The sequence below is a fragment of the Anser cygnoides genome, chromosome 2, assembly GCF_040182565.1.
Source record: "Anser cygnoides isolate HZ-2024a breed goose chromosome 2, Taihu_goose_T2T_genome, whole genome shotgun sequence".
In the NCBI taxonomy this organism is placed as follows: domain Eukaryota; kingdom Metazoa; phylum Chordata; class Aves; order Anseriformes; family Anatidae; genus Anser; species Anser cygnoides.
The window spans coordinates 69,203,100-69,226,368 of NC_089874.1; the positions used below are offsets into that span (position 1 = coordinate 69,203,100).

General features: G+C 41.8%; 2 protein-coding genes across 7 annotated transcripts in view; one reads left to right on the forward strand and one right to left on the reverse strand.

Annotated features, from left to right (window-relative positions):
- Window positions 1-1,209: 1,209 nt before the first annotated feature.
- The window catches only part of LOC125180930 (uncharacterized), a 36,340-nt gene continuing 14,280 nt past the window's right edge, over window positions 1,210-23,269 (forward strand). The window contains exons 1-3 of one of the 4 annotated variants that reach the window (XR_010829404.1): window positions 1,212-2,520; window positions 17,164-17,221; window positions 19,517-20,937. Coding sequence is in view for 1 of the 4 variants with exons in the window: in XM_066992382.1 (XP_066848483.1) it covers window positions 2,064-2,520; window positions 17,164-17,221; window positions 22,888-23,012 (640 nt within the window). In the remaining 3 variants the exon portion in view is untranslated. Of the gene's footprint in view, window positions 2,521-11,767; window positions 17,419-19,516; window positions 20,938-22,887; window positions 23,013-23,269 lie in introns of those variants that run through there. The other 3 variants (XM_066992382.1, XR_010829402.1, XR_010829403.1) reach the window with 3 other exon arrangements.
- Window positions 12,264-23,269, reverse strand: part of TPPP (tubulin polymerization promoting protein) — a 59,286-nt gene continuing 48,280 nt past the window's right edge. For 2 of the 3 annotated variants that reach the window (XM_048053594.2, XM_066992379.1), the window contains one exon: window positions 12,264-21,149. In XM_048053594.2, the coding sequence (XP_047909551.1) occupies window positions 20,955-21,149 (195 nt within the window). In that variant the 3' untranslated portion in view covers window positions 12,264-20,954. Of the gene's footprint in view, window positions 21,150-22,566; window positions 23,266-23,269 lie in introns of those variants that run through there. The other variant, XM_066992381.1, reaches the window with a different exon arrangement.

Below are 23,269 nucleotides of genomic sequence, written 5' to 3' on the forward strand. Positions count from 1 at the left end.
GAGAACAAGTGCATTAGGGGACTACTACTGACAAGAAATCCATGGGAAAGAAGCAAATTACCTGTATGTTTGAAATTCTGGTAACTTACTTGGAAACAAAGTGAAATTTCTGTGCTGTGTTGGTGGTTGAATGTGTTAAGCAACATCATCTAAAGGTCACCGGGGCTCCAAAGTAAAACTATGATCTCATGGCTGCAGTTTCTGCCCTTCCCTGTTCACACCCTTTCCGTGTTTATGACTGTTATGCTGGGAAGTATTAATGGCCTCTGTCTCCCATATATAGGTAGCTGTGCATTGTGTAATGATGTGTAGGCTAACTATACCCCATAAGGTGTTGATGCTGGAAACAGGGAAGCAACAGCCTGGCTGACTCTATCTTGAGGCTGATCAGGATCTGAGCTTGTGAGGATAGAGGTGTTCCCTGGGACTGGAAAATGCCGTCAGGTCAAGTCTGACTCAGGCTCAGAGACTGAATGCTTACAAGTGCAGAGACTGAATGCTTATGGGGCAATAAAACCTGGGGAAAAAAAGCAGTGAGGAAGTCACATACCAAGATATGACTAAGGGCGGACAGCTTACTTTCTGTATTCATTGTATGATAAAATTACTTTTTTTTTTTTTTTTTTAAATGTAAAATCAAGTCAACTACTATGTGTTTTGGATTCAGCTATGAGAAATTGATTGAGGCGTTTACTCTGTGTGGGGCACCAACACATTTATATAAATATACACCAGATATAACATATGGTAACATATATTTTTATTTTTATTTATTTATTTATTTTGTGAATGCAGTAAAGGTTTGCGGCAGAAGCAAGGTGGCAAGGCTGTGAATAACTGGCTCACCACTCGGCCCGTGCAAGCAGCAGCAGGAAGATGACTTCATCTCCTCCTCCCCTGTGCCAGTGACCTGCAGCTCTGGATTGCGTACAGCAGCTGCTAATGCTGGAGGAGCTGCCCGTCCCAGTGGCAACAGTGGCAACAGCAGCAGCTAGGGCAGACTTCCCAGGCTCTACCCCCTTTCTCTGACATTCATCAGATAACAAAGAAGGTCACCCTCTTTGGCGTAGTTCACCTCCAAATAGGAAATAATCACCGATTTTATAGCAGAACTCGTGATCAGTTTGTAGCAAAATGTGAGATGCAGAGCAAACCCTTTAACCCCATTTTAAAAATATTTTTACCATTCCCTTTTATGGTATCATCACTCATGGCTTAAGCAGTAAGAAAATAGAAGGCTCACAACTTTAGCTGTCTGAAACAAGACATGGGGAACAAGAAAAAAGATCAAACATTCCTTTTCAGCTGTCATTCGAGCAAGCCTCACAGTCTGCCTGCCTTGCGTATTTGAGCCACACAGGGCTGATTCAGCAGAAAGCTAGCACAATGTGCATGACATATCCTCAGCCACAGAAACACGTGAAAATGCCCTTTAGCACCAGGAGAGAGATTTCATGGAACTGCTGATGGTTTGAGGTGGGAAGGGGCTTCTGGAGGCCACCCGGTCCAAGCTCCCTGCTCAAGCAGGGACACCTGGAGCTGCTTGTCCAGGACCATGTCCAGGCAGCTTTTGAAGATCTTCAAGGAGGAGGCTCCACAACCTCTCTGGGCAGCCTGTGCCAATGCTCTGTCACCTGCACAGAGTAAAAGTGTTTCCTGATGTTCAGAGGAACCTTCTTTGTTCCAGTTTGTGCCCATTGCCTCTTGTCCTGGCACTGGGCACCACTGACAAGAGCCTGGCTCCATCCTCTTTTCACCCTCCCTTCAAATATTTACAGATATTGATGAGATCCCCTTGGAAGCATTTATAGACATGTATGAGAGCCCCCTGAGCCTCCTTTCCCCCAGGCAGAGCAGCCCCCTTCTCTCAGCCTCCCCTCACAGCAGAGGTGCTCCCGTCCCTTCCCCACCTCCACCACCCTTTTGACAAGTGCTTCCAGCGCCCTTTGATGAATTATTTTTTTTTTAATGAGTGATCCCACGACCCTTTTGGAGCGATTCCAGCACAGAGAACTAATGTATTAATTTATTTAAAAAGACAATTTTCAGCACGAGTTGCACATATGACCCTATCCCGCCCCGCATCGCGGCGGCGGTTGGAAGCGTGGTCTGGGAAGATACGCGGTGGGACAGGGGGGAGGGCTGCGTACGCGCGTACGTGCGTGCGTGCTCACGCTGCGTCGGGAGCGCTTGCGGCAATCCCGGAAGTGCGGGGTGGCAGCGGAGCAGCAGCAGCAGGAGTAGGAGTCGGAGTCGCCTTGGGCCGCGTTCCCCCCCCCCCCCCCCCTCCCCCCCCCCCCCCCCCGAGCTACCCGGCCATGACGAACTTAATCTCGATGGAGCTGAAGAAGGCCTCGGAGACTTGGCCAAGCCGCTGTGCAAGTTCATCCAGCAGAGCTACCCGGTTGGCGACGCCCAGGCCGAGCACTGCCATGCCGCCGAGGAGCTCAGTAAGCTCCCCAAGAGCGCGCTGGGCCACCCGCTCGACAAGCACGATGCCTGCCTCGACACCCTCCTCAGGTACGGCACGGCACGACCCGCCTCGCCTCGGGGAGGCTGCCCACGGGCCTCGGGGCAGGGCCGGGAGAGAGGGAGGGCTGGGGGGGTGGGGGGGGAGGAGGAAGCAGGGGAAGAAGAGGAGCAGGAGGAAGCGGAGGAAGAAGAGGAGCAGGAGAAAGCGGAGGAAGAAGAGAAAGAGGAGGAGGAGGATGCCACCACACCGACCTCCCCTTTTGAGTGCCTCCAGCGTACTGGTTATCCTTGGTTCTGATTTGTGGAAAATGGACTCCAGAATCAATAAAATTGTGAAGTAGGTATGTTTATTCAGCGCTGGGCAGCACGGGGGGGTAGTCCCACCAAAGTCTTGCGTGCCTGATGCGGCAATTTGCCATGGTTATATGCAGCAAAGAGTTACATATGCGTGAAGTTTCACAATGTGCCTATATGTATTCATAACCTGTCCCCACTTAATATTAAAATTAGTTCCAAGGAGTCATTTCCATAAACTTCTCCCATTTGCACTTGCACAGTGTATTCTGGTGATGGTCGTCAGGGGTCGTGGGGATGAAGACTGATGACTCTTCCTCATCACCGCTAGTTGATCTCTTGTCCTTGTGCAGACTCAGTTGCTCCTTGGCTCTTGTCCATCCGCAGGACCAGTTTCTACCAGCTTCTTAAAATAGGCTCACACTCTTATTAGGAGACTGACCTTGGTAAGGGGCCCAAGGCTTCTTGCTTTAGTTAATTTGCACAGTGCACCATAGTTAGCAAAGACACTAAGTAGCATCCTAGTTTAATGCCGTCAGCGCTCTATCTCTACTTGATAAGATTCACTTAACTCCCTCTCTCAGTTCTGTGTAGAAGTCAAGGGGCTGGCCACTTTTCCTTCAGCCCCCTCCCGCTGTCACGTCTTCCTTCAGCGTGCACCGGCAGTGTGATGTTTTTGCATGGTCATGTCAGTATTTTCCACTAAACTTAGCGTGGTGAAGGGAAGCTGGGTAGTGCCTCCCTCCTGCAGGGACTGCCAGAGGTTAGGTGAGCAGAAGGTGAGTTTGAGCCTTCTGCTTGTTGAACTGCACCAAGGCTGCTGCTGTTGGACTAACTGCCCCATCATCTACAAAAACATCCCTTCTTTCCCATCTCTGGAACATTAACGGTTTGCAGCCTTGGTTTATTGTGTTAATCCTGTTCTTTTTCTCTGGGCGGGAAACATTTCAAGCCCATCATAGCTTAAATCACTGAAGTCACTGTGATTAACCTAGTGAATGAATCCCCCAGTACAGACTTCACTTTGCAAAGTTGGAATCAAAGATTTGCAGTACCAAAATATGAGTTCTTACATGGTGGCATTAAGTTTTCATAGAATCATAGAATATCCCAAGTTGGAAGGGACCCATAAGGATCATCAAGTCCAACTCCTGGCACCACACAGGTCTACCCAAAATTTTAGACTATGTGACTAAGTGCACAGTCCAAACACTTCTTAAATTCAGACAGGCTTGGTGCAGTGACTGCTTCCCTGGGGAGCCTGTTCCAGTGTGTGACCACCCTCTTGGTGAAGAACCTCTTCGTGATATCTAGCTTAAACCTCCCCTGCCTTAGCTTGACACCATTCCTGTGGGTCTTATCACTGGTGATTAAGGAGAATAGATCGGCGCCTGCCCCTCCACTCCCCCTCACGAGGAAGCTGTAGACTGCAATGAGGTCCCCCCTCAGCCTCCTCTTCTCCAGGCTGAACAGGCCAAGTGACCTCAGCCGCTCCTCATACGTCTTCCCCTCTAGGCCCTTCACCATCTTCGTCGCCCTCCTCTGGACACTCTCCAACAGTTTTACATCCTTTTTGTACTGTGGTGCCCAGAACTGCACACAGTACTCGAGGTGAGGCCGCACCAACGTAGAGTAGAGTGGGACAATCACTTCCCTCGACCAACTAGCAATGCCGTGCTTGATGCACCCCAGGATATGGTTGGCCCTCCTGGCTGCCAGGGCACACTGCTGGCTCATATTCAACTTGCTGTCAACCACAACCCCCAGCTCCCTCTGTGTGGGGCTGCTCTCCAGCATCTCATCGCCCAGTCTGTACATATAGCCAGGGTTGCCCCATCCCAGGTGCAGGACCTGTTAAACCATGCGGTTGATGATTGCCCAGCTCTCCAATCTGTCCAGATCTCTCTGCAAGGCCTTTCCACCCTCAGCAGAGTCAAGAACTCCTCCAAGTTTGGTGTCATCAGAAAATTTGCTCAAAACACCTTCTAGTCCTACATCCAAATTGTTTATAAAAACATTGAAGAGGACTGGCCCTAAAATGGAGCCTTGGGGGACCCCACTAGTGACCATCCACCAGCCTGATGTAGCCCCATTTACCACAACCCTTTGAGCCCTGCCCGTCAGCCAATTGCTCACCCATCGCATGATGTTTTTGTCTAGCTGTATGCTGGACATTTTGTCCAGTAGGATCCTATGGGAAACCCTGTCAAAAGCTTTGCTGAAATCCAAAAAGATCAGCTGGTTTCCCTTGATCGACTAGATGGGTGATCTTATTATAAAAGGAAATCAAATTTGTTAGGCAGGACCTACTCCTCATGAACCCATGTTGGCTGGGACCAACGACTGCATTGTCCCCCAGGTGCGCTTCAATAACTTCAAGGATTATCTTCTCCATAATTGTACCAGGCACTGATGTGAGACTGACAGGCCTGTTATTGCTAGGGTCTTCTTTTAGCCCTTCTTGAAAATTGGCACAACATTTGTCAGCTTCCAGTCTACTGGGACCTCTCCAGATTCCCAAGACCATTGAAAAATAATTCAGAGAGGTCCCGTGATGACGTCTGCCAGCTCTTTAAGCACCCTGGGATGAATCCCATCCAGACCCATGGACTTGTATGGATCCAGGTGGAGCAGCAAATACTGCACACGTTCAGGGTCGGTTGGGAGTTTATCATTCCCACTGTCATGGTCCTCCAGCTCAGGGCACCCTGGGTCCCAAAGCCCATCATCAGTGTTGAAGATGGAGGCGAAGAAGGCATTAAATCTCTGCTTTGCCTATGTCCTTGTCTGTGAGGTGACCTTCCCCATCAACCTATGTTTTCTTTGGTCCTCCTTTTTCTGTTCACATATCTTAAAAAAACCTTTTTATTGTCTCCCACGGACTTGGCCAGCTTCAACTCTAGTTGGGCTTTGGCCACACGAATTTTCTCCCTACAAACGCAAACAGTGCCCCTGTATTCCTTCCACGTCACCTGACCCTCCTTCCAGCAGCCATACATTTTCTCTTTTCGCCTAAGCTCCAGTAGAAGATCCCTGGTCAGCCAGGCTGGCATTCTGCCCTGCCTGCTTGACTTCCAATATTTTGGAATTGCCTGGTCCTGTGCTTTTAGGAGGCAGTGCTTAAAGACGGACCAGCACTGATGGACGCCAGTGCCTTCAAAAGCAGTTTCCCAGGGGTCCTTGCTGAGTAGTTCCCTGATCAGCCTGAAGTCTGCTTTCCCCATATCCATGGCTGAAGTTTTGGTGGCAGTTTTCCTTCTGTTGCCATAAATTTTAAACTCATCCACTTCATGGTCACTATGGCAGAGACGGCCGCCAATTGCCACATCCCCCACAAGACCCACTCTCTTCTCCAGCAACAGATCTAGGAGGGCACCTTTCTTATTTGGCTCCCTTAGCACCTGCACCAAGAAGTTATCATCTAGGTGCTTTATGAACCTCCTGGACTTGCTCGTGTCGGCCATGTGGTGATCCCAGTTGACGTCTGGCAAGTTGAAGTCCCCCATAAGGACAAGGGGAGTTGATCTCGAGGCATCTCTTAGTTCTGCAAATAATAATTCATCAGTGCTGTCATCCTGGCCGGGTGGTCTGTAATAGACTCTCACAACAACATCCCCTTTATTTGTTCATCCCTTAATCCTTACCCAGACAGAGGTTCTCAACTTTGCCATCGCAAACTTGAAGTTCCACACAGTCCAGCCCCTGCTTCACATACATCGCCACCCCCCCACCTTGCTTACTCGGCCTGTCCCTCCTGAAGAGCCTGTAACCAACTATTGCGACACACCAGCCACAGGACTCATCCCACCAGGTTTTGCTTATGCCGATGACGTCATAGCTGTGGGACTGGGCCAAGATTTCTAGCTCATCCATTTTATTCCTCATACTGTGTGCGTTTGTGTAGAAGCACTTCAAATATGCCTCCCTGCACGCAGCACCTTGTGGAGCAGACTGAAGGACCTCACTAGCACACAGTCCCTCTGATTCTAGCTCACCATCTCTTAGCTTATCACTGGTGTGCCTGGTTTTATCCCTTTCCCCTTTCAACTCTAGTTTAAAGCCCTACCTATCAGTCCCGCCAACTCCTGAGCAAAAATCCTTTTCCCCTTCTGAGAGAGGTGCATCTCATCTGGTGCCAGCAGGCCCAGTGTCACGTAGACTTTCCCATGATCAACAAACCCAAAGGTATGCCAGTTGCACCAGTCCCAAAGCCACATATTAATGTGATGAGTCTGCTTGTCAACATCGATCCCCCCTATTGGAAGGGCAGAGGCAAACACAACCTGTGCCCCTGAACCTTTAACTAGTCACCCTAAAGCCCTGAAATCCCTTTTGATCGCTCTTGGACTTCTCCTTGCTAGCTCGTCATTACCAGCCTGAAAGACCAGTAATGGGTAGTAGTTGGTGGGCCGTACCAGGTGAGTGACTTTCTTAGCAATGTCTCTCACCCGAGCCCCAAGGAGGCAACAAACATTCCTGTGGGTTGCATCTGGTCAGCATATTGGGCCCTCTGTCCCTTTCAGAAGGGAGTCCCCCATGACGATAACCCTTCTTTCTTTCTTGACAGAAGATGTAGCAATGCGTGGGGTGGGTTACCTTGCCTCAGGCACCCTCTCTAACTGGGATGGTCTTTCGTCTACATCGTTGTTTTGACTGTCATGTTCCAGAGCTTCATACGTGTTATTATAAGGGTAGATGGGAAGGTAAGGTGGGCAGGGACAGGACTCACCTACCACCCCGAGCAGGAACCTGCTTCCATTCCCCCCCTTGGCCTAGGTCCCCACCTACTGCCTGGCGGGATGATGGAACAATTTTTTTTTTCAGAAAAATAAAAGTAGATGGGTTTCTTAGGGTGGAGAGAAGTGCCAACCATAAACTTGACATGCATCTGTACCGTTACCACAAACAAGTACAAACACATTTGATGTTCGCCACTAGAATTTGATTTATAATTATTTTAAAGTTAAGAGGAATGGAAAAGAACTCAGTGACACTGAAGAAAAGACTTGTAATACACATTACTCCTTTTTATCTTTTTGAGGGCTTATCAAGCCCTCACTGGGTGTTTGGACTATAAAAGCTATGACTGTGCTGATCATGTTTTACAGTATCTCTGTAGTTTCCTGTTCTCTTCCTGTTTATTACAAAGAAAAAACATCTTCACGTGTTGTTAGGCATTTGGTGACAACAGGTGTGTTCACACGTGTTTACGCGTGTTATGAAACGCGAGTAGACGTTTTCAGGCATATGGTGACAACGTGTTTATAATTTCAGGGCTTTGATGACAACACATATGTTCACAATATGCCTGAATGCACGTGAACACGCATGTTGTCACCAAATGCCTGAACACGTGAAAATGAACACTTCTGTTACTGCCACAGGTGGAATCGTGTTGCTGACATATCCATGAACAGGCACGTGGCCATCACACAGCAGAACATGTGAGAACATGAGTGTTCCCAATACACACCTCTACACATGTAAACACATCTTGCCACCAAATGGCTCCACACATGTGAACACGTGTTGCTGCCACATATGTGATCAGGCATGTTGCAGCCACAAAACTCCACACGAGACCACATGTTGCTTCCATAGGCTGAATGTGTGTGAACATGAGTGAGCATGCATGTTGTTGCCAAACCCCTAAAAATACATGAAATTGTGTATTGTCACAACACGCATGTTCAGACGTGTCCACGCCTGGCATGTTGTCGACAAACACCTGAAAATACGCAAAAACGCATCTTGTTGCAACACACGTGAACACGCATGTTATCATCAAAGCCCTCAAATCATAAATGCATGCTGTCACAAGAAGTGTGAAAATGGATTTCGTCACAATGTGTGTGAACATGCGTGAACATGCATGTTGTCACCAAATGCCTGAAAACGCGTGGAAATGCGTTTGGTCACAATGTGCCTGAAGAGGCATGAAAATGCATTTCGTCACCAAAGACATGAACACGTGTGTTGTCACCATGACAGAAAATGCATGAAAGTGCGTTTCATCACCACACGTGAACACTCATGTTGTCACCATATGATGGAAAACACTTGAAAATGCGTTTCATCACAACATGCCTGAACACACATAAACACGGGTGTTGTCACAAATACCTGAAAAAAATGCGTGAAAATGAGTTTCATCACAACACAAGTGAGCATGCGTCAACACGTCACCAAATACCTGAAAAAATGCTTGGAAAAGCGTTTCATCACCGAACACTTAAACATGCGTGTTGTCAACTTATGACAGAAAACTCCTGAAAATGCATTTCGTCACAACATTCATGAACACGTGTGAACACACATGAACACGTGTGTTGTCACCCAATACCTGAAAAATGCATGAAAATGTGTGACATCACATGTGAACACGTCACTCTATGCCTGAAAACGTGAGAAAAATGTGTTTCTTCACAACATAGATAAGCAGGCGTAAAAAATGCGTTTTGTCACTACACGGGAGAGCACGGGTGAACACGCTTGTTCTCACCATATGACCGAAAACGCGTGAAAATGTGTTTCATCACAATATGCCTGAAGATGCGTGAACACGTGCGTTGGCCCCAAATGCCTGAAAATGCGTTCAAATGCGTTTCTTCACAAGATACCTGAATGTGTGAGCACACATGAGCACGCATGTTGTCATCCTATGCCTGAAAAACATGTGGAAATGCATTTCGTCACCAAATACTTGAACAGGAATGAACACGCTTTTTCACTATATGACCGAAAAAGCGTGAAAATATGTTTTGTCACAATATGGTTGAACACGTGTGAACAAACGTTTTGACACCAACTCACTAAAAAAAAAAAAAAAAAAACACTTGAAAATGGGATTCATCACAACACGGCTAAGCAGGTGTAAAAGTGCGTTTCGTCACCAAACGTGAACACAGATGTTGTCACCTTATGATAGCAAACTCTTGGAAATTCACTTCATCACAACATGCGTGAATGCAGCTGTTGTCATGTGATTGAAAAACATGAAAATGTGTTTCATTACAACATGGTTGAACACATGTGAATACATGTGTTGTCACCCAATACCTGAAAAATGCATGGAAATGTGGTTCATCACCAAATATGTGAACACGCATGAACATGCCTCTTGTAATTAAATGCCTGCAAATGCGTGAAAAATGCGTTTCATCACTACATGCCTGAACAGCTGTAAAAATACATTTTGTCAGCGCACACGTGAAGACACATGTTGTCACCAAATACCTGAAGAACGCGTGGAAATGCATTTTCTCACCAAACATGTTAGCACTTGTGAACACGCCATGTTGTCACCATATGACTGAAAATGCTTGAAAATGCATTTCGTAACAACATAGGCGAACGCAGATGTTGTCACCAAATTCCTGAAAAGGCATTTAGATGCCTTTCTTCACAACATAGCTGAGCACGGGTGAACAGACATGAACGCACATGTTTTCATCCCATGCCTGAAAGTGCATGAAAATGTGTTTCGTCACAATGTGTGAACATACGTGTAGCAACAAAATGACTGAAAATGCTTTTTGTCACACTACATGAGAGTGCGTCAACACACGTGTTGTCACGATATGACTGAAAAAAAAAAAAAAACGTGAAAATGTGTTTCGTCACAAGATGCCTGAACATGCATGAAAATGTGTTGTCACCAAATGCCCGAAAACGCCGTAGTGAGACTGCGCACATGACTGGAACGCTGTCATGGCGAGCTATGTCATTTTTAGGAAAAACAGGCTGGGGAAGTGAGGGGGAGGAGATGTCCTTTATGTGAGGGAGCAACTAGAATGTACCCAGCTCCACCTGGGGGGCGGTGAAGGAGTGGGAGAGCTTGTGGGTGAGAATTAAGGAGTGGGCTGGTATGGGCGACACTGTTGTGGGGGTGTGCTACAGGTCACCAGATCAGGAGGAGGAATTCGACAAGGCCTTCTACAAGCAGCTGGAAGTAGCCTTGTGATCCCGGGCGCTGGTTCTCATGGGGGACTTCAATTAGCCAGACATCTGTTGGGTAAGCAACTCGACCAGGCACACGCAGTCCAAACGGTTCCTTCAATGCACTGAAGATAATTGAAGATAATTTTCTGACGCAGGTGGAGGAGCCGATGAGGCGGTGCGGGGGGGGTGTTTCTGGACCTTGTTCTTACCGACAGGGATGGGATTGTTAGGGATGTGAAGGTCGAGGGCAGCTTGGGATGCAGTGACCATGAGATGGTGAAGTTCAAGATGGAACTTGGTGGAAGAAGTAAGGCAAAAAGTAGGATTGCTACCCTGGATTTTTGGAGAGCCAACTTCAATCTCTTCCAGGACCTACTTAGGGGTATCTCATGGGCTAGATTGCTAGAAGGCAAGGTTGCTCGTGGGAGTTGGGCAACACTTAAACAGCACTTTTTCCAAGCTCAGGATTGGTGCATTCCTAAGAGTAGGAAATCAGGGAAGGGGGGCAGGAGACCTGCATGGATGAGCAAGGAGCTCATCGACAAGATCAAAATAAGAGGAAGGACTACGAAATGTGGAAAAAGGGCCTGTCCTCTTGGGAGGAGTACAGGAGTGTTGTCAGGGCCTGCAGGGACGTGACGAGGAAGGCTAAAGCCCACCTGGAGATGAAGCTTGAAAAAGAGATAAAGGATAATAAGAAGTTTTTTTTTTTTTTAAGTACGTAAACAGTAAAAGGAAGAAAGGAAGACTAGAAATAATGTGGGTCCCCCGCTGAACAAGGGGGTGTCCACTGGTAACGGGGGACGCTGAGAAGGCAGAGATACTGAATGCCTTCTTTGCTTCAATGACACTCCCCTCCCCCCCCGGGACTCCTGGACCCTGGAGGGAAGAGAAAGAGTCTGGGAAATGGAGATCTCCCACCAGTTGATGAGGGAGTCATTCAGGAGCATCTGAGTGGGATCAACGTACATAAATCCATGGGCCCCGATGGGATGCATCCATGTGTGCTGAGGGAGTTAGCGGAGGTGATTGCCAAACCGCTCTCTATCATCTTTGAAAGGTCTTGGAGAACAGGAGAGGTTCTTGAAGGCTTGAGGATAGCCAATGTCACTCCAGTCTTCAAGAAGGGCAAGAAGGAGGATCCGGGAAACTACAGGCCAGTCAGTCTCACCTCTGTCCCTGGAAAGGTGTTGGAACATTCAGAATGTGAGAGTGAGCTCAAGCTTTTGAGACTGAGGTCCAATCTATTTTACACAGCTACCTAAGAAAAAATTGTTTAGTCTCTGACAATTTTCATTTGTTGGATCACTTTTACGTTTTGATAACTCTAGTATGATTGCTGTATAGCCATGATGGTAAAGGCTAGCTTTACTCAAAAGTAGAAAAAAATTGTAAGAAAGAAACCTATTCTGTTCAGAGCCAGGGAACTGGCTTTTCGGAAAGCATTTTGATGTAATTTATACATTCATTAGCCATTTGCTTAACAGCTAAACTGTAAAATAATTGTTGGCAACAGAGTTTAACTGCAAACACCATTTACTTGGAGGAAACCAGAAACCGATGTAGTAACACATTTATTGATTACTTTGCCAATTAAAGATACAAATTTTTACAGTCAACAGCAGTAACATACTTTATGAGAAGCTATGCTTTAAAAAATGGTGTTTACAATATGGATTTCACTATAGCTTTTCAAGCGCTATTCAAATAACTGCTGTACTTTAACTTTTTCCTTAAAACTTTGACAATAACATAGTAGACAAAGTACCTTTTCCATTGTTAATGTGTTTTTAGAATTTAACACAACTTTGAAAAGTTTAAAACATCCAGAACATTGCTATTAACACTCACACTGATAATGTGATACATTTAATACTTTTTAGCATTAATAAACAGTGTAAAAATATATTGCATATATATATATATAAATTTGTTCCTCTTTCCTCAAAAAAAAAAACCAAACCAAAAAAAAACTAGTACAGGCTAGTAGTATACGATCCCCTTTCAAGTTTCTTTTATTTATTTTAAAGATTGAATAGTAGTAGTTTTAAATTAACAGAAACAAAGATATGGAAATAGAGAATCAATGTTGTGCTCCCCCCATAATTTCTTGTCATGTGTACAAGGCCTATTAACCCCTTTGTAATGGTGACTCCCTTTTCGCTAATGCCAGTTAGAATTCCAGCAGTGACTGCAGTGGGGATAAAATTTTACCCAGTGTGCTTTACACTGGACAGTGCCTGGACCCTGCTCCAGCAGGGAGACTGGACTAGATGATATTTCAAGGTTCTTCCCAATGCCTAACATTCTGTAGTTCTGTGATTCTGTGACCCCTTCATCAAGTGGTTAAAAATATTTGCTTAGCCTATGTTGACCTATTACAGTTAAGATTAAGAAATTCTATGCTCAAGTTGTTCATTTGTGATAATGAAAAAAGGTTCAGTGATAAATTAGTAAGAAAAAAGTAAACTTGTAAGGTTGTAATCTTGTAAAGTTTTAATTGTGTTGAAATTTCACAGTATGCTAGTACAGCTGAACTTTAATGTTTTCAATGTTGACAGTTATAAATATTGCAGGTAACTATTAGCACACAGAGGCTTCCTGTTTTTTGGGGCCAAGGATGAAAGACAAATCAAAGTCAGCAAGAAATAGTAAAATTCACTGAAGGTTTTTATCATGCTGGACAGTGCTCCAAGGAAGACTATGTCAAGATCCATCTCCATATCAACTATTTAACAGTTAGATTTTTATTAGTGATCTAGGTAATCAAAGACAAAACAGTTTCTTTCACCTCTTCACTTTATGATCAGGTCCTGACAGCATGCACGTCCACATTTGTGGAAATAAAGAATCAAACCATCTAAACCAAAAAAAAAATTATGTTGGAATACATAGAGATAAAAAATCTAGCAAAGGAATAAAGCATGATGTGCATAAATAAACGGTTCATGGCTGAAGGAAACCAACTTTGAAGATTCAAAAATTATACTCTGTATAAATATATTTCTCCTCCAACATTTAAATCTGATGCATAAAACCTTGCAAAGAATATACTTATGCAACATCAACTATTTCTCTGCTTTACAGAATATAAAGACAAATTACTTTGTATTATAAACATTATACAGACATCTTCTGTACTGCAATAGTTTGCCAAAGCTGATATATTCTAAGCCCAGCACAAAGATAAATACACTAATTGCATCCTGTAACTTGTTTTTGTTGATGACCTTGCCATTTCATGCAATATAGTGCTAACAAAAGTAGTTTGCCAACAGATTTTTATAGTTTGCAGGTTAACTGCCCTTTCACAAAGGCTTTGTAAAGAAGTAGTGTGTATTTAGCATGAATGTTACTGACACAGCATTTTACTGTTGCATTAACATAACTCAGCAGAACATAGGCTGCATTATTTCACATTATTTCATTGCTTTGTTTAAAAATAACATTTGAGCAAACGCAACCATGCAGAAACTCATCTGATGTAAACTGGAGCTTAAAACAATTCATGATTGTTGGGATACAGATTGTCATTCCTCCTTTATTCTTTTTTGTGTTGATCAACAACAACATAGCTTCTGATTAAAATGTAAAGATGGATGAAGCATATGGATATATTTTTAGGACTATATTTTTAATTAACTTGGATGTGACTTTATTCAAGTTTGTGACCTGTGCTGAAAAATGTATGAAGTCATAGAAAAATCTTGCATAAAGATATTTGAAGGTAAGGGCAAACTACCCTTAGGTGAGGGTTATCTTGCAAGCCTCTACAATTGCTTACAACAAAAAACACTTTGTTCAAGTGTCAGAAACTTTACTCACAAAAAGAGAAGCTTTATAAATATATTTGAAAATTAATTAATTGTATCTTTACCTGCAATGGAATGTGGTAGGTGCTTAAAACTTTTCCAGATCAGGTCAGGTTACTGCATGGGGCACTTCAATGTCAATTTGCAACTGTAATGTATAAAAAAAATCCCAAACCAACAAAACAAAAAATCTCTTCTGTAGTCTCACATGCCTCAAAGTAGTGGACATTTGCACACGGATGATTACAAAGGAGATTTTTCTTTTAAGTCATTTCAGACAATCAGTATTGTAAATCTCTTTCAAGAATACTCAGCAAATACACTGTGTTGGTTTGTGTTGTTTTTTTTTCCTTTTGCTTATTATCAGGTTTGCTCTTGCCAAAGTCTACCTACAGTGGGTGATCAATTAGATCAATTAGTTTGAATGAAACAACTAAATTTAAATGTTTTCTGAGAACTATAAGAAAACAGCTATATCTTAAACTTGTGAAATCCACCATCTCTATACAGATTTTGAAACAATATAGCTCAGGTAATATACTGAAAAACACTAAATAAATAATATTTAAAAAAAAAAGTATATAACAGTTATTTGTATCTGGATAAACAAATTGCTCAGACAGTTAAGATTTGGAGCATCTATCTGCAATATTCTTTAGTCTCCTGAGGCACCATTCTTAGCTGAGACAAAGCACTGTTTTTGAGTTTAATGAGCAAGCAGGAATGCAACTAAAGGTCTCTCACTAGTTTTAGGACTCTGAACACTTAAAAGGAATAGCTCAGTCCTTCATTTCCAGCTTATATCTGGTAGCCAGATGGGCACTTGGGTGCAAAAAATTAATAACTTAATGTCTAAATGCTATTTTATGGGCAAAACTCCAAATATAGGAGGTACACATGTATCAAGTTGATGCACTCCAAACTGAGAATTTCACACAAGTTTGAAATTTGTCATTATGCTTCAGGTATTTCATTTTGTAAAAGTCCACAGGCATTGTATGACAGTCTCCTGTTCCCTGTTCCTGCCCCCAGTATACCATGACTTCGTACTTACCTGACTGATGAAGAACTGCGTGCATACATTGTGAGTGTCAACTTGCATCACAAAGCTGGGGCAAAATAAAATATAGGGCCCATGCAGGGCAAAATTTTAAATTATCTCCTGGGAGCACTCAGAGGAACTGTTGACTCTTTTTTTTCTACTTCCTCACTAGGGAGGAACTCTTCTTGCCATTATAAGTTCATGTTAGAATCACTGAAGAGTGTTTTCCTCCAGAAATAGGAACAGAGTAGACATATGTGTCAAAACATGAAAATTCTAGATCTCTACTTTTGTGCTATGGAGGTAGAATGGCAGCATTACCAGCAACTGGCCATGCTGAATATCTCAGGCTGCAGGACTAGAGCTTTGCCTTTTAAGATTTAAGGTTTAGGCCAGCACTTACATGGTTTAGTTACTTAGCTGGATCCAAAAACTATGTGCACCCACACACACACACAAACCAGCACAAATCCTGGGTATTACATTACCTACTACCAACTAACAGACAGAACATAATATTCACACTACAAACAATATACACAAAGGTGCAGTCACTTTAGCACACACAAGGCCAACAGTCAGAGTTTAAAGGATATGTACTAGTGCAACACATTACATTTTATCATGAAAGCAAATGGTTTGTTTCTTGGTGAGTGCAAACAGAATTCTTATTTATGGATGACAAACACATGCCTCCAAAATACATGCATTACTGTAAGGTAAGGTTATATTTTGAACAGCTGATAATTATCATACATGCAGGCACAAAGAAAGTTTATTTTAACTGACATCACTTAAGAAAAAAATAACACAATTACTTTAAAGTTTTGGTTTTGGAGAAGGATGCACAAGCACTTTCTCTCGATACCTCTCACTTGCAAGCCAAATCCATAGTAGTCATTTACCGTTTAGTTCTGGCTTACCAACAAATTCCATCTGCCATGAAAATGATATTAACTCAGCCAACAAAGGAAAAACACGACTGAAATGGTAACCCATGAATTCTATAATTTCAAAAAGTTGCCAGAGGAATTTTTAATTGAGGTTAGGTCAGTAAAATACAGGAGAAATATCATATTTTAGTCCAAAGTATCTTTGAAGGGGACTATGCTGATGAAAAACACAAGGTGTGACATATGAGTAGGTTGGAAATTTACCTATCCTTTCCCTAAAGTAAAAAAGATACTTGTGCCATTGGTAAGAAATATTGTGTGTTTTTAAAAACACACATACACACACATGCAAAAACACAAACAGGCCAGATATTGTCTATTGTCCAATGTTCAGCATTTCTTTTGGTCTTCCAAATACTTTATTACAACTAATCACAACTGTTCATATAGGACTGTTGAAAAAAACATATTTTTTAATGTCTGTTATTCAGTAACACTATTGTGATAGCTTTGATAGCCATAAAGAGCAGGACAATATCTTTTCCTGAAATTTCCATATAGATATGATTGTTGGAAAACTCTCAACAAGTAACTAAAGCACAGAGAGTGAGAAATTGATTAAACAAGCACTAATAATAAAACCCATTTTTCTTCTGCACATTTTGAATCATATATATATATTTTTAATAAGATTATTCTTCTGCCTTAGGATTTTTATTTCTTGTCCTCAATCTTGCAAAGGTTCGACAGTCAGACTGGAGATGCAGGTAAGACTGGGTACTATCATAGTATTTAAGGGTTTAATTTTAAATGAACAGTGCAATTTGAGTTTGTTCTTATAGGTAGTTATTGCTAAAAGCTACCTGAACTTTCTGATCACATTTACCTCAATAGTATGTTCACTGACAGCAAAGGTAATTAGGAATAATAGGTTTTCATAGACAAGAGCATTGCAGATGAGAAATCAGATTGGAAAGCTTGATGGAATTAGTTTAGATGGCCAAAAAACAGAGATGAGTATAAACCTTACTGGGTACACCATGTCCTCACTTCAGGCATGCCATTTACATAGAGTAGTGGTACACAGGATGAGTATACTCTCCTCCACCTCCCAAGATATCCCTTCCCATCATCTCTGCGTTACAAGCTGTACTTGCTGTCCTGAGAACAGCAGGTGAACAAACAATAAAAGTGGTTACCACCACTTTGCCTCATTCCCAAACAGGCCTGGAACTTTTAGAAATATGGTTAACATTCAAACTAGTACTTAGGCTTTTATTTCCCACATAAATGAGTGAGAAAGTAAGAGCTTAAGTAAGTGTATGAACCACTGATACAAAACTGTATACGGTGCTTTTGTTCATAACCTCTATCTTCCATATCTTCCACATCAAGTGTAGTAAAAGGGAAAAATCCTTCCAAAGTATTACCTTTCCAGCCACAACTTCCATTTTTCACTGTCATATCAGAATGATTTCTTTTCATGCATTTGTATGATTGTGTTTTTAAACTATCCAACTGCAAAGTAGAAGAAGAAAAAGCATGTTCCTCAAAATAAAATATTGCTATCTAAAGCATCTTTTCAGGCCCTGATCCAAAGTTTACTATGTCACTGAAAATTTTATACAACTTTGCATCAGGTCCGTACAAAGTGCTTTGGTTCTGGCACAGGTTTCATACTGTAATGCAAAGTCGGTGTCATTTCTTCTTCACCATTTCTTGTCAGCGTCAGCTTGGATCTGTCCCCATTCACAATTATTTTGCATGCCTTCTGTCTTATGAGTGTGCTGATCTCTCTCATGCTATGGAATAGCAACTTAAAACTTAATATGACCTTAAAAACTTCCTAACCAATCATTACTCCATTATAACATTACTCCATTATATCATTACTGACACTCAGTATTTGCATACTTCAGAAAGCCTTCACTTGGGAACTTTAGGTTAGGCATCACCTAGTATGCCAGACAAGACTGCTAGCTAGCAACAAATGGCAAGATGAACAAAGTATTGGAAGGGCTCTGCAACAGGCTGAACTTTCATTCACCTTTTTGCCAGACTGGACTTTCATTTCACCTTTCATTCAGGCAGGGTCCAGATCTTTTCAGCTACCAGTGAGCTATCAGCCAAGTCTTAAAGTCAATGGGAAGAACAGGGACATTAATCTTGCCTTTAACTTAGCTAAGGATTTGTTAAGGGAGACTTAGCCATTTTGCTTATAAAAATAAAATAAAATAAAGGACTAACCTTCAGGTGCACAGGCACCAGTGATATATCACAAAGAAGAGGGTTCTCTGCAGTTAGCAGTTTACTGCCATGCTGGAATAATTTAGCCGTTGTTTATATCACAGTATGCTACTTGCTGCCTCAGTGTGACAGGTCACCAGTGCAAGAAAGGATTGGATAATCCTTCATTCCCTGTAAATTTGTCTTCAAGAACAAAGAGTAAATCTTGGAAAGACTCACACAAAGCTGAATGCTTCTCATCCTGAGCATCCTTGGATATATCAAAAATCTTCCCAGATAACCAGAGCCAATCATGGCAAAAAGATACTTAAATCCTTACAAGAACATGTACTAAGTTTTAGCAAACTTCTCTCCCTCCCCAAAATAAAAACCAATACAAGTTATAAACAAACAAATAAAAATCTTCAAATCCATGATGAAATCCTTGCCTTTATGTGTTATTGTTGTGGTTTCAGGCTGATGTATGGGCTCAAAGGGTCATCGGAGGCAAAGTTACAAGAAAGGCCATTCAGTGTCAGAAAAGGAAAACATGAAATGTGAAAGGACTGAAAACTAGCTCTCTGTTTTTGGACATGGGCCAAATACAGACTGTTAACCTGCATGGCACGTGACAGATCATGAAGCTCACTGAATCTTATGTACTCTGAGTGGGATGCTGATGCTGATAATGGTAGGAAGAAAACAGTGAAGTTATTAACCTTTATCCACAGTAAAACATTAAAATCAGTGCTTGAGCTCTTTTTAAAAGAAAGCAAAGCAAGCCAGCTAGGAGCTGTATTTAAACACTCAAAAAATTGTCTTTCATAATTTTATAGAACCAGAGCAATACATTGGAGTATTCCACTTCAGCTCTTGTGGAAAACTGGACCAGCCTTTTCTCTCCCTTTTAACCAGTGTATGTATGTGTGTGTACATATACATGTACATAGATATGTGTGTATATGTGTGTATGTATACATATATATATTACAAAAAATAAAAATGAAAATAAAAAAGAGTGATTTTTATTCTTATTAACCTGTTTGGGCGATCTGGGCCACAGGCAGGTCACATTCAGCTGTCTGTACCTTAAGCGTGTGGAATTGGTTCTTCTATAGCAACAGAAAGCCATTCCCATCAATAAAATTACTCCCAAATAAGACAGCACAACTGAACAGAGAATCAAGTCCTTTGGCTTCAAATAAAACTAACAGAACATGTAGCACAAGTATAATAGTATATTCTTCTGTGCAAGTTGCAATTAATTACATGAATATTAATACTAAATGTCCTTAATACAGGGGGTCATAACCTTCTTTACATATGTTATAGCTTAAAGGGAATATGTGCATAATAACATTCACTTACTAGCATTGATCGGCAATGTTTAGTCAAAATCAATATTTTAAAGCATTATTATTTTAATGCCCCCTTCACTTCAAATGTGAGGCAGTACAAACTTGAAAACAGACTACAAAAAGCTTTAGTAGACTTTCTTAGTAATGTCTTGTTCCTCACCTCTCAGGTTAGTAAATTAGCTTCATACAAATCAGCCAGGCGTACCATGCTACACAGTACACACAATAACAAAGCAAAAAGTATAGACAGGAGGAAAGTAAGGGGTTGGTATTCTCCACCTCCTTCTGCTGACGTAAATATGTTAGAACCTGTATTGTCCCAGAATAGATCTTTTTTCTTATTTTAATTTTTCATAAATGGTGTATGAAGTTTACATGGTAGCACCTTGTATATTACAACCACTTATTCCGCAATAATACACTGCTGAATCTTTTAAGGAAAGTTCCGGATTGCACATAAGACATTTTTGAAAAAGCCCACAAACAGTAGTCAAATCAATCTGCATAAATAATGGGATACTTTTCAGAAATGCTGCTATGAAAGAGCCTCTTTTCAAGAGGTTCTCTTCTACATCCTCAGGACATTTAGGAATGTTTGAAATTTCTTGCTCAAATTGACGAAGAGTAATATAACAGCTCTTGACTTTTTTGTCTAAAGCGCTGAACAAAATCATGCCTTTTTTTTTTTTTACTGATAGAGTTATTTTTGCCAATGTGTGCATGAGGAATGTAATGAAGTGGCATTGTGCTGCAAGTAGCTCAGCAGATGTTGAAATCAGTTCCAGTTCCTGAAAACTTCTTGACAACATAGTCTCAGCATTCACAACAACTGAAACATAGGATTCATCTATGTCATTCTTAAAACTATATTCTCTTTCCCCCTCTCTTTCTCCATCTGTGTTGTAAACCCTCAGTCTTACTTGCTTCCTTGTACTTTATGATCGTATGTGCCTGCATGCTTATAGCCAGATACATATCCTGAAGCATCCACCAGATCTTCTCGGCCAGCTCTGCCTTTTCCTTTCCCACTGGGATCAAACCTCTCTTTGTGAGAACCCGTGAATTTTGATGTATCTGTAAGGCGTGATACAGTTGGAGATGAAATGGCTTTCTATTGGAAGAAAGAAAAGACACACAAAAACACACATCAGAAATATTACTTTCAGTACAGGCGTTGTACATGGTACTGATGCTAATGATGAACACTATGTAAATATCTACTCACCTCCAGCAAAAGGAAACATTTGTTCCTTGCCATTACATAGAATTACATTAATAATATAGCCAAGAATAAAAAAGTGCAACTTATATCAAAAAGTTTTTGAAGGGACATTCAATATGAGATACTTCTGATTAACAATCAAGTTTTAAACACCAAAGACAGGAATTGCCATGTTCAAAACCTGTTAGCTCAACATCCAAGCATAAAAGCCCAGCTCCACCAATGTACAATAAGTAAACCAATACAAGTAGAATTCCTTGCTATGAGAGACTAAAATTTATTCTAAACACTAGAGTCAAGACAGAAGTAAAAAACTAAAAGAACTGAAAGTTACTTTCAGTGTTCCCAAATTAGTCGTCTGCAGCTTTGTGCAAAAACTTTCTCCTACATTATTTCCACGGAGTCATATAAGGCTACTTAAAGTTTTGTGGTCATTGAGAAAAAGAAAATGTCACTGTGCAAATGGAATGAAAACAGTATGTCACAGAACAATACAGGAACATGCTAGCCTGCATGATTGGAGTGAGAAAAAATAAGTTTACATTTGAAAATCAGGAGAAAAAGGGCACTGAAAGAAAAAAGAAAACAGAAGATTTTTGTGTCCTAGTGGAAATGATGATGACGTGAACGAATATTGATGCACTTTAGGTGTCATTATGCACGCTACCATATGTTAGGGTGTATTTTAGAGACAAAAATTACTTCCTCGTAGTGAAGTAAAAAAGTTTCCCAGAGCATCTTCCATCAAAAACTTCATTCCACCTCTACCCATCTTCGGATTAAACAAGCACTTATTAATGACACCTAACAAACAGGCTTTCAGAGTTACACAAAGCTCTTCCACACAACACCATAGCTTGAATATCTTTTCATGCTATACATGGAAAACATGCTCAAATTTGTACCAAGACAATGGAAATGAACGCTGTAACTGAGGCTTGTCCACCATGGAAGCCACATCCTCCACACCACTTCTTTTTGAAATCAAACATCTTTTCTCAGCTCGTGGTAAGTTACTAATTCTCTGATGGGAGAGCTGCAAAACGTGGTGCTGGCTATTCGAGAGACAGTATTGCTCTTCAAAACAACAAGTAACTCAGCAGTAACTCAGTACTTCTGTGTAGCAGAGAATCAGAGCACTGGGAGTGGTTAACGCTGCCAAAAATGCTCAAATGATGACTGTTAGGTAAGATGCAAATATTACTCCTTACCCAAACAGGATACATTTTTGCAATGGTCTACCGGGCTACACTAACTCTGTCAACTGTAATCATCCTTCCTTAATTCTTCATTGAAACTGAATGGCTTTCTTTATTTGCTCACTCAAGCACAACATTTTAGTATCTAATGGCATGTCTCCCTAGAAAGGTTTGCTACAGAGATTTGTTTATGTAACCAAGATGTTCTGGGAGGTTTCAGACACAGTACCAATGTTAGTAATCTTTGCAAGTTTTGTTATTGTTGTTTTTGTTCTTCTTTTGTTTGTTTTTAATTATTTGCTAGTAACATCCAGAACATTTGTAACCAGAGACTAAACTGTCAACAGACAAAAGGGCAACGCAATTTAACACAGTAGCTGGGAGCTCCTTCTTCTGTGCCACCCAGCTGTTCATTACCAATTTCACAGGGAAAAGAAAAAAAAAAAGTGGGAGGGGAAAGAGCTGACTATCCCTCATCAGCAGGAAAAATGCAAGAAGAAATATAGTGAACTGCACAAAGAGCTGAATGAGGACAATTCCCATCTAAAAGCAAGTAAGCACTCCGCCTTGTTTTTAACAGTGTACCACAGACAAATTTTCTCTCTTGCCATATAGTAATTCTGCTCCTGATCTCCAAGTGCTTGACCGCTTACTATCTGCAGTAAGTTATACCTACTACTTACCTACCTCCTATAACTTAAGTTATACCTACCTACTTACATTTTTCTAGAGGCAGCAAACCACTTGGAGCAACTTCCTTCTTTCCTTTCTGTGAACTCACAGAAGCCTCCATTTTTCTTCTCTGTCTGG